General features: G+C 42.1%; 1 protein-coding gene across 1 annotated transcript in view; it reads right to left on the bottom strand.

The window, feature by feature from the left end:
• LOC134663291 (lysosomal-trafficking regulator) overlaps positions 1-12,842 on the bottom strand; it is a 67,085-nt gene that overhangs the window by 31,023 nt on the left and 23,220 nt on the right. The window contains exons 17-29 of the mRNA XM_063523308.1: positions 8,052-8,183; positions 5,207-5,358; positions 4,945-4,999; positions 4,415-4,590; positions 3,798-3,872; positions 3,584-3,701; positions 3,182-3,348; positions 2,826-2,999; positions 2,353-2,496; positions 1,687-1,857; positions 1,168-1,317; positions 639-835; positions 481-606 (exon numbers count right to left, since the gene is read on the bottom strand). Coding sequence (XP_063379378.1) covers positions 481-606; positions 639-835; positions 1,168-1,317; positions 1,687-1,857; positions 2,353-2,496; positions 2,826-2,999; positions 3,182-3,348; positions 3,584-3,701; positions 3,798-3,872; positions 4,415-4,590; positions 4,945-4,999; positions 5,207-5,358; positions 8,052-8,183 — 1,837 coding nt within the window. The remainder of the gene's footprint in view (positions 1-480; positions 607-638; positions 836-1,167; positions 1,318-1,686; positions 1,858-2,352; positions 2,497-2,825; positions 3,000-3,181; positions 3,349-3,583; positions 3,702-3,797; positions 3,873-4,414; positions 4,591-4,944; positions 5,000-5,206; positions 5,359-8,051; positions 8,184-12,842) is intronic.

Genomic DNA, 12,842 nt, shown 5'->3' with positions numbered 1-12,842 from the left:
GCAACGCAGTGCAAGTGTTATTTTACACGTCAAACTTCTATGAAATTGTGACGTATAAATAACAATTGCACTGTATGTGCTATCAAAATCGTTGTAGACTTATCTTGGTCTGACTCTAGTCAAGTTGTTGCCTTGAACAGTTAAAAGTAGCTAACCGGAGGAACATGCAAAAACAAATAGACAAAATAATGGCGCGGTTTGGTTAGGTTAGTTTAGCTCATCGTTCACATAAAGTTTAACAGCATGAGCGCGCTGGTGTCTTTATTTATAGAAGGAAGTTCCTTGTCTAAGGACCAATAGAGGAGCTTGGTGGTCACTAACCTGCCCTCCTTGATCTGCATGTTGATGATGCCCTTCATCAACTTGCTGTCCTCTTCCCGCAGACTCCCGCTGTCAGTGGGCTCATCATGAACTCGCTGGTGTCCTGGTTTACAGAGGAAGTCCCCTGTCTAAGGACCAATAGACCTGGTGGACACTAACCTGCCCTCCTTGATCTGCATGTTGATGATGCCTTTCATCAGCTTGCTGTCCTCCTCCCGCAGACTCCCGCTGTCAGTGGGCTCGGGCTCCGGATCCCGCCGCCGCGCCTTCATCATGAACTTGCTGTCTAAGGACCAGTAGACCTGGTGGACACTAACCTGCCCTCCTTGATCTGCATGTTGATGATGCCCTTCATCAGCTTGCTGTCCTCCTCCCGCAGACTCCCGCTGTCAGTGGGCTCGGGCTCCGGATCCCGCCGCCGCGCCTTCGTCATGAACTCGCTGGTGTCTTGGGTGTCTGCCGTTAGGAGGAAGTAGAAGTTCGCCCGCGAATGCGTCACAAACGTGTCGCTTGCCTGGTGGGAATAAAGATTAGATTTCGAGAACATATGTTCAGCTCATTGTTTAGGGAGTCTTTTATAGAAAGAGACAAATATTTACCCGAGTCATCTCTTTAAATCAAGGTTAATTCTATAAGAGCTAAAAGAAGTTTTAAAGTTGAAAAAAGAAATTCGACCCAACACCGATCCTCGGAAGGCAAGCTACACGGTCCTGATGGCTTACCACGAACCACGTTCGACATGTTACCTCTCTGTCGCACTTGTAAATACGTACGTAAGTGTGACAGGGAGGTAACACGTCGAACGTTGTTCGCGGCAGGCCCTCTGATATAAGACAGAGGACATACCTGGTGCATCAGCAGTAGGAAGTCACACAGCTCCGCCAGATGGCAGGGTAGGGGCGGCGAGCCGAGCAGGCCCCCCACCACCCCCACGAGGCAGGCGCCTGCCGCGTCCGGGCTGCGGCTTGGATTGTCCTCCGAGTTTAGGAAACGTTCCTGATATGAAAAAAGTCCTGGTATTTAATTACAAGCCTCATTGGCATATTTTCATAGCCTTACTGCGTTGAGGAGTTACTTCGCTTTTCATTTGTTACGTACACCGTGTTCAGGCACCGAGTGTGTCATAATTCATAACCATTCGTAATTGGAACCTGTCTCAATATCACATCTATTCAGCACGCATCGGAAGCATATAGATCACAACATAATCTATAACGTACACTGAGAGCATCGATGGTGCTTCACCAAGCGTCGATGGTTGTAGTCTCGTCTCTACAATTTCTACATTCGTACAGCCACAAAAGTGCATGGCCACTTTAAGAATGCATCCATTATATTTCCATATAATTTAGCAGCTCGCTCTACCTTGCAAGCAGCCAGCAGCAATCGTAGTAGGTGGTGTCGGTGCAGCTGCTGCTGGTTGAAGGCGCGCCACCGCCGAGCGCCCGCGTCCTCCAGCAGCGACCGTATGCAGCATAACGTCAGTGCCCAGAGAGAGCCGCGCATGCGCTCGCCCTCCACTTCCCATTCCAGCTCCTGGATAATAACAGAACTGTGAATAATGCAAGTACCGATAAGGGTCAAAATACACTAGCGTTTCCTGAGCGTCGGCGTCTAGTCAACTCAATGGCTGCTGTTCGACGCAACGTTGACGACACTGCGCAGCGACGCCATTTTCCATAGCGCTGACTAGACACCGACGTTCAATAAACGCTTGCGTGGGGTGGCCTTAAGTAGTATTTTTATTTTAGGACTAACTGTTCACTAAAACTGATCATTCCGCCTACCTCTCCTACAACTCCTACATGACAGCACAGGTGTGCAGGCTTTTTATAAGGTCACAAATTACATCCAGCGCACACTCGCCTCTTCTGTATAGGCTGGCTTGCAACAGTAGCGTTAGCAACGTTGGCTCGCGTTATTCGCGTATTACCGCCGATCGGCAATCCGGCTTCAGTGCTAACACGTGGGGCTAATACAGGCGTTCTCTAGGATCATAAACATCTAGACACTCGGTTCAGTTCTACATACCTCCTCCGTGTCGAGATGTCGGCTGGCCTGCACCAGTAGCGCCAACAATGCTGGCTCGCGTACGACAGCGTCGGCACCGCTGACCACCAATCCGGCACCGGTGGAAGTTAAGACGGGGCTAGTGCAGGCTTCCTCTAAGATCACCTGCGAAAACACACGCAAGTTAGCACTAAAACCACCCATACCTAAAAAAATCCCTATTCACTTAATGCTTCAGGCGAGTTTCGTCTTGCTTTATCTATCTTCGGTTTTTGGTTTTTCACGTTTGACTACAACATACTGTAGCCACTGGCTGGTAGCTTCTAGATAAAATGTCACACATTATCAGCAGCATTTGGCGTGCGATTCAGCGCCCAAAACACTCGCAGCAGCACCAAGTCGTCAGCTCTATGCAATGTGGCCCCTAGTCTTTTGTCAGTGCGGCACACGTGGAGAACAATCCCCAATGCCATCGTTTGTTATTCTGTCTTTACCTGCAGCATTAGGCGTGTTAGGCGACACTTCGGCGCCCCGAACACTCGCAGCAGCAGTTCCAAGCCGTCAGCGCCGTGCAATGCTGACCGTAGCCTATTGTCCGCTCGGCATACGCGAAGAACTATTCCCAATGCCATTGCCTGTTCCTCTGCGCTTGCTTCCATTTCCACTACCTGTACGTAAAAAATTGGTTTTAAGTATTGACTCCTAAAAGTTCTCGACCTGTTCGGACCCAGGTTGTTGAGTGATCATAATTGAGAATACTAATAAGTGATCGGTAACCTTAGTGGCGCATGCGCTAGTAGGTCAGACATTACAAAATGAACCTTATAAACTCAAACATAAGGTACATTACCCTGGCGAACAGATACAGCAGCACAGACGGCCCGCCCAGCATGTAGACAGCGGGCGCGATGCCGCAATGCCCGGACGCTTTCCAGCGCACGGTCCACGTGCATGCTAGCGGCTCGGGGACGCAGGCGCCCGCCACTGGCTTCGGACCCGGGTTGCGAGTGGAAAATACTGGAGAAAAAAAAAACTGATATATTTTCTTTATAAATCAAAATGTATGAATGTTGATTAGTCATTAAAATAATACGTCAGGAACTTTTCGCAACCTGATTATAGTCAATTAAAAGAAAGGCGTTGTATGTCGACTTTTAACTCACTCTGATTCTGACCTAGTCATGTGACAACCTCAAAATCATTAAATATATTAAAAAAACACAAGTTTTGGGTTTGAAACGATATGTATTACCTGTGGGTAATGGCGTCGTCTGGTGGTAGAGATTGACTATATTAGGTGCGTGTGCGCTGAAGGATAACAACAGATTCTCGTTCAGCTCACGAAGCGCTGCTCCGGACATATCGTATACCTAAACATACCATACACTAGTAAGTATTGTTTATCTATAATTATTATATGGACAATGAAGATCATATGAGAAGGAAGATTTATTATATTAGCTTACCTGATCCCAATCAATGTTTGAATCGAGCACGTTCGGAGTCAAGAGTCTTGAGTAATTTGGAATTTCATTATCGACCTGTAAAAGAAAACTTACGGTTTTATAGCCTCTTTCAACTTTTCGTGAAAATTTATTTCCAGTATAACAACCTTGAACTGAACAAACTCTTCTAAATGATCTATTTTTTTGACAAACACAAATGTCAAAATAACGGATAGGGACACACGAACATCACCTATTAGGTATGTAGTTAAAGTTTTGAATAACGCAATAAGAATTCTACATTTGGAAGAAATTATATGTCTACAAGGGATTCTTTATGTATTCACATTATTTATATACATTTAAAATTTAATTTAAAGCACTCTTAAACGCCCAAAAGACACTTATGTCTGGAAGCCTATACTCGTAGTTCTCACGAATAGCGAAATTAACCCCTACTGCAGCGCATACCCTCCCGCTTTCGATTCCACAGCATTCCCCACTTCGACAGCAATCCACGGTTATTGTAGGCGAACTGTAGACGCTACAATCCACTGCAGCGCATACCCTCCCGCTTTCGCTTCCTCAGTCTTCGCCACTTCGTATCGTAGGCGAACTGTAGAATCTACAACCCTCACCTTGCACTTGAGGTGCGGATGCGGCTCGGGCTTGTGCGCGGCGGCGTGCAGCGCGGCGGCGGCGCCCAGCACGGGCGCGCGGTACACGCAGCACCCCGACATGTGGTAGCCGCCGAGCGCCGCCACCGAGTGGCCGACCAGCAGGTGCGTTGGGGTCACTTTGCGGACCAGGATGCCTGCGTGAGAACGTATGTGTAGCTTAGGTCTTTCACAAAGTTAGGTTAGGTTTACACTATATTCAAAAGCTTGAGAAATGTGCGTTATTATCTACAAAGATTTCGAATTAACGAATTTACGACCTATTAAAACAAAGTATTAGGTCCTTTTTAATTTGAACCTTGTTGAATGAGTAAATTGGAACCAATTTCGTCTGTTTTAAAAAGCGATGAAACAAAATGCTACTTCATTTACCCAATGTTCTAATTAGATTGACACGGAGTGTACATTGTAATGCACATGCATACGAGGTTAAGATCAAAGGTAGAAAATTATAACTAGGTACGTAAAACCGAATACTGTAACGGTCTTACCTTGTAAAGGCAGTGACACAGTTTCACACTCGCACCCATCTATGTAAAGTGTCACCTGATAACAAAAAAAATTTAACATATCAACTTCAACTGAGGATCGACTTCGATTACAAATTGATGTTCGGCAAACCTGAGGGCCTCCCGCGAACAACGTTCGACGTGTTGCCTCCCTGTCACACTTAGGTGCGAATTTACAAGTGCGAACAGAGAGGCAACACGTAAACGTGGTTCGCGGTAGACCCTCAGCTCTATATTCACTAACCTGGATGTGTATTTTTCGCTTATGCACGACCTCCTTAACGTTAAGGGCTACACAGCACCACTGCGCGGGTGGTAGGGCTGCGTCTACGCGGGTCTCACTTAGCACTTTATAGCTTGATGTTTCGGGGCGCGAAAGGCGAAGTGTGAACGCACCTGAATATATAACAAGTTACTACAAAACAAATTACCTAGTGGCAGGAAAGTAGGCACGGCATTATGCTTAATTTTTTATGTTACCAATGGACAAAAGTCAATGTAAGATCAGATACATCTTAGCTCAACAGGAGAGATACATAGGGTAAGAATTAATTACAGATTTATTTAACCTAATTGGTTTGAATCTCGGTAAAGGCATGATATGATGATGAGCACAGATATTTGTTGATATGACTTACATCATGTTTGCATCAACCACATTTAACAGACTGATTAACATCAAACGCTAGTGAAGTATGAAATTTCCCATACAAATAAATTTAGCGAACGTTTTAACGGTGACAGACGGTTTGTTGCATCCGACAAAAAGGTATATTGTTGTCAAATACCCACAATACAAGTCTTCTTGAACTTACTCCCCAGTAAGTAAATTTCTGCAAGAATGTCCAATAATTGAAGGGATGTTTACGAAAACAACATAGCTGACTACACTGGTTGACCCCTGAAGGAGCATTCCATGAAATTGTCTACCGTTGTCCCGTACAAACGCGAAGTTTCAGAAGATATAAAGGTATAAGAGATTCCTTTACTATGACAAATGGTCAAAAATATGCACAGAAAAATAATCGTCTGCTTTAAATGCCGAGAAAAAAGTCGTAACACAGGAAATATAAAAACTTTTTACAAAAAAAAGAAAACCGACTTCAAAAAGGATGAAATAAAATATTATCCTTTTTAAGTCTATGCGTTACCAACTGATATGTTTGAAGTCGGTGCCAAGCCAACTTTTGAAGCATACCATTATTATAGTCCGATTCGATAAGGATGTACGTTGGATTGCCTTACAATGAACGTACTTTCTGTAGGTACAGTCGACGTTAAAAATATGTTTACACTTCTCGTCTTATTACAATGGAGTAAGGTGCAAAAGTGTATAATACCTTTCTTTGACGTCGACTGTACCTAAGAAGACACCTCAGAACACACGATCACGATCGATCTTCTTGGCACAGTCCGTACCGTATGTTTGTCGGCACGCAAGCGTGGGATTGGAACTGAAGTTATTTCCCGTCCCTTATTCAGAGGACTACATTTCAAAATATAAAACAATTCAAAGAATTTACGTTCTTGCCAAATTTCACCTAAAGCGGTTCAATTGTTTAGCCATAAAAAGGCGACAAAGAGGCAGACAGAATTACTTACACATTTAGAATAGTTCTAATGGTACACTTCTAATGGGATTTATAGTCATAAAGCTGATTATTTTTGACGGGTATTCTTTACTACTTGGCTTGGCACCGACTTCAAACATATCAGTTGGTAACGCATAGACTTAAAAAGGATAATATTTTATTTCATCCTTTTTGAAGTCGGTTTTCTTTTTTTTGTAAAAAGTTTTTATTTTTCCATTTTTAGTTTTAACGCATTGTTAATAGCGCGACGCGTGAATGAAAAACAACATCATGATTAACACTAAATTCGTGTATTTACTTTAATAAATATGTAATCTGGAATTTTCTCGAGTCCGTCTGGGAAATTATAATTCCTGTCACTACACTAAATCCATCCTCCGCCCCGCCACTGACCCAATCCCTCAACCCCCCCCGATCACTCAACCTCATAGCGTATCAACCCCTGATCCATGTACCCTTCGGCCCTGAACCAGCCGCCCTTCAACCACCATTACCCGACCCCTAAATCCCCGACCCCTTAACTCCTAACCCTAACCCCCGATCAGTAGCCTTACCAGCTTACCAAGAGTTTGACATTGATTTATTCGCTAGCGCGTGTGTGTAACTTACTTTCTTTGCATCTCACTCGTACTGGCATATTAGTGCGAGCGAGGTGCATAAAAAGTAAGTTACGAAGACGTTATTAGCGTCGCTAACTTAGCGAATATGTCAATGTCAAACTCGTGGTAAGGCTACACTTGCACTACGTCAAATTGGCGGTGTTCGGAAGCAAATGCTCGAGTTACTTTAGAAAACACCGAAATCACTTTACACGTGCCTTTAAAAACTGAGGAGTTCCCTCAATTCCTCATGGATTCCATCATCAGACCAGAACCAAAAATAATACGGAAACACCTTGGAGGCAACTCCTTCCAAACAAAAAAAGAATTACTCAAATCGGATCACAGGTGCCGGAGTAATCGCTGAACATACTGCATTTAAAAATCATCATCATTATCATCAAAACAATCATCATCATCAGGTCTACTTCATCAAAGTGATGGTTTTCGGGAGAAAATGCTCGAGTTGCTTAAGAAAATACCCAAATCACCATGCATGTGCCTTTAAAAATTGAGGAGTTCCCTCAATTCCTCATGGATCCCATCATCAGAACAGAACCAAATTAAAATGGGACCAACTCGGAGGTAGCTCCTTTCAAACAAAAAAAGAATTACTCAAATCGGACTATGGATGTCGGAGTAATCGGTGAACGTACATAGAAAAAAAAAATAAAAAAAATAGCCACAACCGAATACAGAACCTCCTCCTTCTATGAAATGGAAGTCGGTTAAAAATTCGTTTGTACGGGACAGCCCGTGGAATGCTCCTGAAACGATTAACAATGTTCTTAAAAAAGTGTCAACCGCTCTAAGCAGTTATGTTGTTTTTGTAAACATCCCTTCAATTATTTATTTGCTTATTTTATTTTATGTTTATATTATAAAAGTGCGTACACACCGGAGTCTGTGTGCAGCCAAAGCTCGAGCAGGAGCGAGTCGTGTCCAATAGTCAGCACGTGTAGTTCCGAGTTTATGTCTTTCTCCACCGTGTCGAGCGAACGCTCTGAGCCCTTCCATTCATTTGTTGGTTCTGTAAAAAATAATAATGTTTAACTAAGAATTTTAACCAGTTACCATTATGGCAGGTATACTTCGTTTTTTTAGCATTAGAAATAAGGTAAACAATCTTGATGTGTCTCTTTATTGAAAAACACATTTTAAAAATAAGTCACGGAAAATATGTAACAAATATGAATCTAATGCGATCATTTATATTCTTCTGCTTTCATAAGTAATAGTTACTGATTTTTAAAAAGCGTTTTTCAATTAAAAGACATGTCAAGATCGCTTACCTTCTTGCAAGTTCTTTCTAATGCTAAAAAAAACGAACAATAGATACATGTAGTTTGGTCTTTCAGAATAGGGATGTTGCCTGAATTTAAAATAAATTATTTTACACCATGCACGAAATAAAACACGGCAAAGTATTAGAAAAACGTAGACGTTATTCTTTGACACTATTTGTTCGGGATTCTTCGGATGTCCTCCCCACCTCTAAGAGGACAACGGCCAACGCTGCAAGACCAGATTGCATACGACATTGACGCGCTCGCACGTACTTGCGTCCTTCTTAAAATTTTGATTAAAATAAAGCCAAATTATGTAATTAATTATCTTCAACGATTAAACGAATCATCAAGAAAGCATTTTTTAATTGAAGAAACCAATCAACCATATTTTTGGACCTATCGACCCGGACGTCATGCCTTATGATTTGAAGCCTAACCAGGATCTTCTGCCACATTAAGCATTAAGAAGAGGATCTCTTTATGGATTGCCTAAAATCGGTGACGTGACGGTGTAATGTGAGCCAGTGATTACAAGCGAAATCCACATAGCAACAAGCGAGCGGTCAGAGTGAGTCCGAACCATTTTGTTTGCCCCTTAGGTATTTGTAACTTTGTGCCTAAATCACTGCCTTCTTATAGTTATTTTATTAATTATTGTGTAGATTATATCCCCCTGAATCGAATTTAACAATAAACCGCATTAAGGATCGGTTAATTTCCATAATATTTCAAGTTAAAATCTTTAAAATTATAACTACACATCTAATTATCCTAAACGCGAGCGGCCGGGTGCTGCATAGCGATAAGGAATACAAAAGGCAGTGAGTACTTGCATTCTGGTATGCCGATAGATTTATTATTACCCGTTTTTTTGCAATAACTCTTAAATAATTTATGCTCGGAAATTTCCTACACTAAAATTACGTTTTCCTGTCAATTATTTCGTGTATTCATTTAATGTTATTTCGCCTTTTCTTTCAATATCGTAAATATTGAAATGTAAATGGGTTTATTTCGTATTTGAGTATTATTTTGAATTAATTTATTGGTTTGATTAGTTCGACTAGTGCGAATTAAATCAAATAAATTGGAATTATTTAATGTTTAAGCATTTATATGTTGGTATGAAAAAACAGTAATTAAAATTATTGAACGATTGTTGCTAACTATTAGATATTTCATTTAATTGGGAAATATTTACGTGCTATTAAACAATAGTATTAGTGAATATTTATTATTGTTGCAACTTGTAACTATGTACATAAATATTATAATTTAATTTCAATCATATTAGAAACTTTATTTAAACATAATGGCACGATTAGCCGAGCTGGTGAAAAAACGGGGAACTTATAAAGGTCGTTTAACGAAATTTCAAACGTATGTAGATGCTTTTAAGGATGTTTTACATTGCAGTGAAGTCGAGGTTTTGGAATTAAAGCTACGTATGTCTAACATTGAAGCGATGTTTGCGGAGTTCGAGGAGGTTCAGACCAGCATCGAATGCCTGTCTCTCCCGGAGGATGAGGTTCAGACACAAACAGCACAAAGGTCAGATTTTGAATCACAATATTTTGCCGTGCTGGCCAGGGCCCAAGAGATATGTAACGCAAATAAATGTAACAAAAGGGCCGGCAGACGTGTTGCTTCTGAAACCTTCTACTCTTCGGCCGGCGAGAGTGATGATGACGTCGCGTCGGTGAAACAGGTACATAAAGGCGTTGCTAGTGTTAAATTACCCATTATTCAAATACCTAAATATAGCGGCGATTATGAGAGTTGGCTTGAATTCCGTGACGTTTTTACCTCTCTTATACATACGAATAAAAACATTGGCGATATTCAAAAATTCCATTATTTACGAGCTTCCTTGGAGGGAGGCGCTGCTCAAATCATACGTGCGTTAGAGTTTTCTGCATCCAACTATACTTTAGCGTGGAAATCTTTATGCGAACGCTTTGATAATACTAGGCTATTAGTGCAAAACCACGTAAAGGCAATTTTTGATGAAGAGGCAATAAAAAAGGAGTCTGCTTCATCCATACGTAGGGTTGTAGATGCATGTAATAAAAATTTGCGCGCGTTACAAATTTTAGGCGAACCAGTGGAGAGTTGGGATACACTTATTGTTTACATTATATCCACAAAGTTGGACACTCTCACACTTCGCGAATGGGAAGAGCACAAAGTTACACACGAGAAAATTACATTAGATATATTCATTAAATTTCTTAAAAATAGGGCAGACATCTTGGAGACTATTGAGTTAAGTAAAACGACAAGTAACAATAAACAAGATTCATCATCGAAGGTTACAAATAGACATGTTCGTGGCTTAGCTGCCGTTGTGAAGCCTGCCTTTAAAAAATATAATTGTCCACATTGTAAAGGTGATCATCCCTTGTATTTATGCAATCAATTTGCTCAGCTGGATATAAACGCTAGAGAACAATTTGTGGGACGAATGAAATTATGCAGTAATTGTTTAAGGGCAGGTCATAACTTACGCGCGTGTAGACTCGGGCCGTGCCGACAATGCGGCAACAAGCACAATTATTTATTGCATAGGGACTCGAGCTCCACCAGTAATGCGGCACCGGACACAGCAGCTCCGAGCACGTCGGCTCCGCGCGCTGCGCCCGCTGCAGCTCAAGCTGAATCAAAGGCAGCTAATGACGTTATCACGTCCATGTCATCGACTAATAAACAATCTTCGAGCTCGAATCGTCGAGCTCTTCTTGCCACAGCGATGATTCAGGTTGTAGACGTTCATGGTAGACCTCATGAAGTTAGGGCAATGTTAGATTCCGGTAGTGAATCCTGCTTCATGACAGAGTCACTTTACCAGTCATTAGGTCTACAGTCTCAGAATATCACATCCACAATAACTGGCTTTCAAGACCAGGTTTCTGTGGTAAAAAAGGAATGCGAAGCTATAATACAGTCCAGAATTAATTCATTCAAAGCAAGCATTAAGTTCTTAGTGTCGCCAGTCATAACTTCAACCCATGATGAAGTCTTTAATGTAGGCACACTAAATATCCCTTCGGGAATTACGCTAGCAGACCCAGAATTCTTTAATCCGTCAAGTTACGATATATTACTTGGCGTGGATATATTTTGGGATCTGATATGCTCTAATAAAATTAAATTAGGCAAGGGTCGTCCACTTCTTGTAGAAACTGTGTTCGGATACATAGTTTCTGGCCCCACTGGCCAACGGACGTCAAGCAAGATTTTATGCAATTTCACGAAATTCAATGAAATTCAAGATCAGCTTTCTAAGTTCTGGCAGATAGAGGAAGTTCCAGCCATTAAGGAACCGGTGTATACTACTGAGGAGGAGTTGTGCGAACAACACTTTAAGCAAAACATGTCACGTAAAGAAGACGGTAGATTCTCAGTAGGAATTCCTCTGAAAACCAGTGAAACCGAACTTGGCCATTCGTTCGAACGTGCCAAGTCGTGTTTTTTGGCGCTAGAACGCCGGCTGATGAACCAGCCTTCGTTGAGGCTCATGTATGTTGATTTCATGAAGGAATATTTATCATTAGGTCACATGACATTAAGTGACATAGATAATCCTCATGAAAATTCGTACTTTACGCCACATCATGGCGTGTTGCGTGAGCAAAGCACCAAGTTAAGAGTCGTGTTCAATGCAAGTGCGCCTACCAGCTCTGGCTTATCCCTAAACGATATCCAAATGGTAGGGCCCACAATACAGAGCGACTTGCTTTCTATACTTTTACGATTTCGGCAACACCGCTATGTGATGGCAGGTGACATCGAAAAAATGTACAGACAGGTGCTCGTTAATGAAAATCAACGTCACCTGCAGCAAATAATTTGGCGTGACGACCCATCAAAGCCCCTCCAGACGTATACTCTAAACACAGTCACTTATGGCACAGCCTCGGCTCCGTTCTTGTCTGTACGTTGCCTTAAGCAAATTGCGGACGAATGTGACAATGAACTGGTGCGCAAGGTCATTAGTGAAGACTGTTATGTTGATGATCTGTTGACGGGGCAAGAAACTGCCGAGAGTCTCTTAGAACTTCGTGCTCTGATTTCAAAGGAACTGGCGTCAGGTTGTTTCAACCTGAGAAAATTCCGATCGAACCTTCCTACATGTAGCGACGTGTCCGACAGTAGCGTTGGTTCAGCCATTGTCGATTTGAGCGAACACGAACAGTCGAAGACTTTGGGCCTAAAATGGTCGCCGTCAGACGATGTTCTGCAATTCGATATAAAGACTGATCCCACTCTAGATGTCACCAAGAGAGTGATCTTATCCACGATTTCTCAAATTTTTGACCCTCTTGGGCTGCTTAGCATTTTCATTATTATCGGAAAGGTCATCCTCCAGAAACTCTGGTTGCTCAAAGTGAGTTGGGATA

Source organism: Cydia fagiglandana, chromosome 1 (assembly GCF_963556715.1).
Source record: "Cydia fagiglandana chromosome 1, ilCydFagi1.1, whole genome shotgun sequence".
NCBI classification, from domain to species: Eukaryota; Metazoa; Arthropoda; class Insecta; order Lepidoptera; family Tortricidae; genus Cydia; species Cydia fagiglandana.
This window is presented reverse-complemented; position numbering and strand designations above follow the sequence as displayed.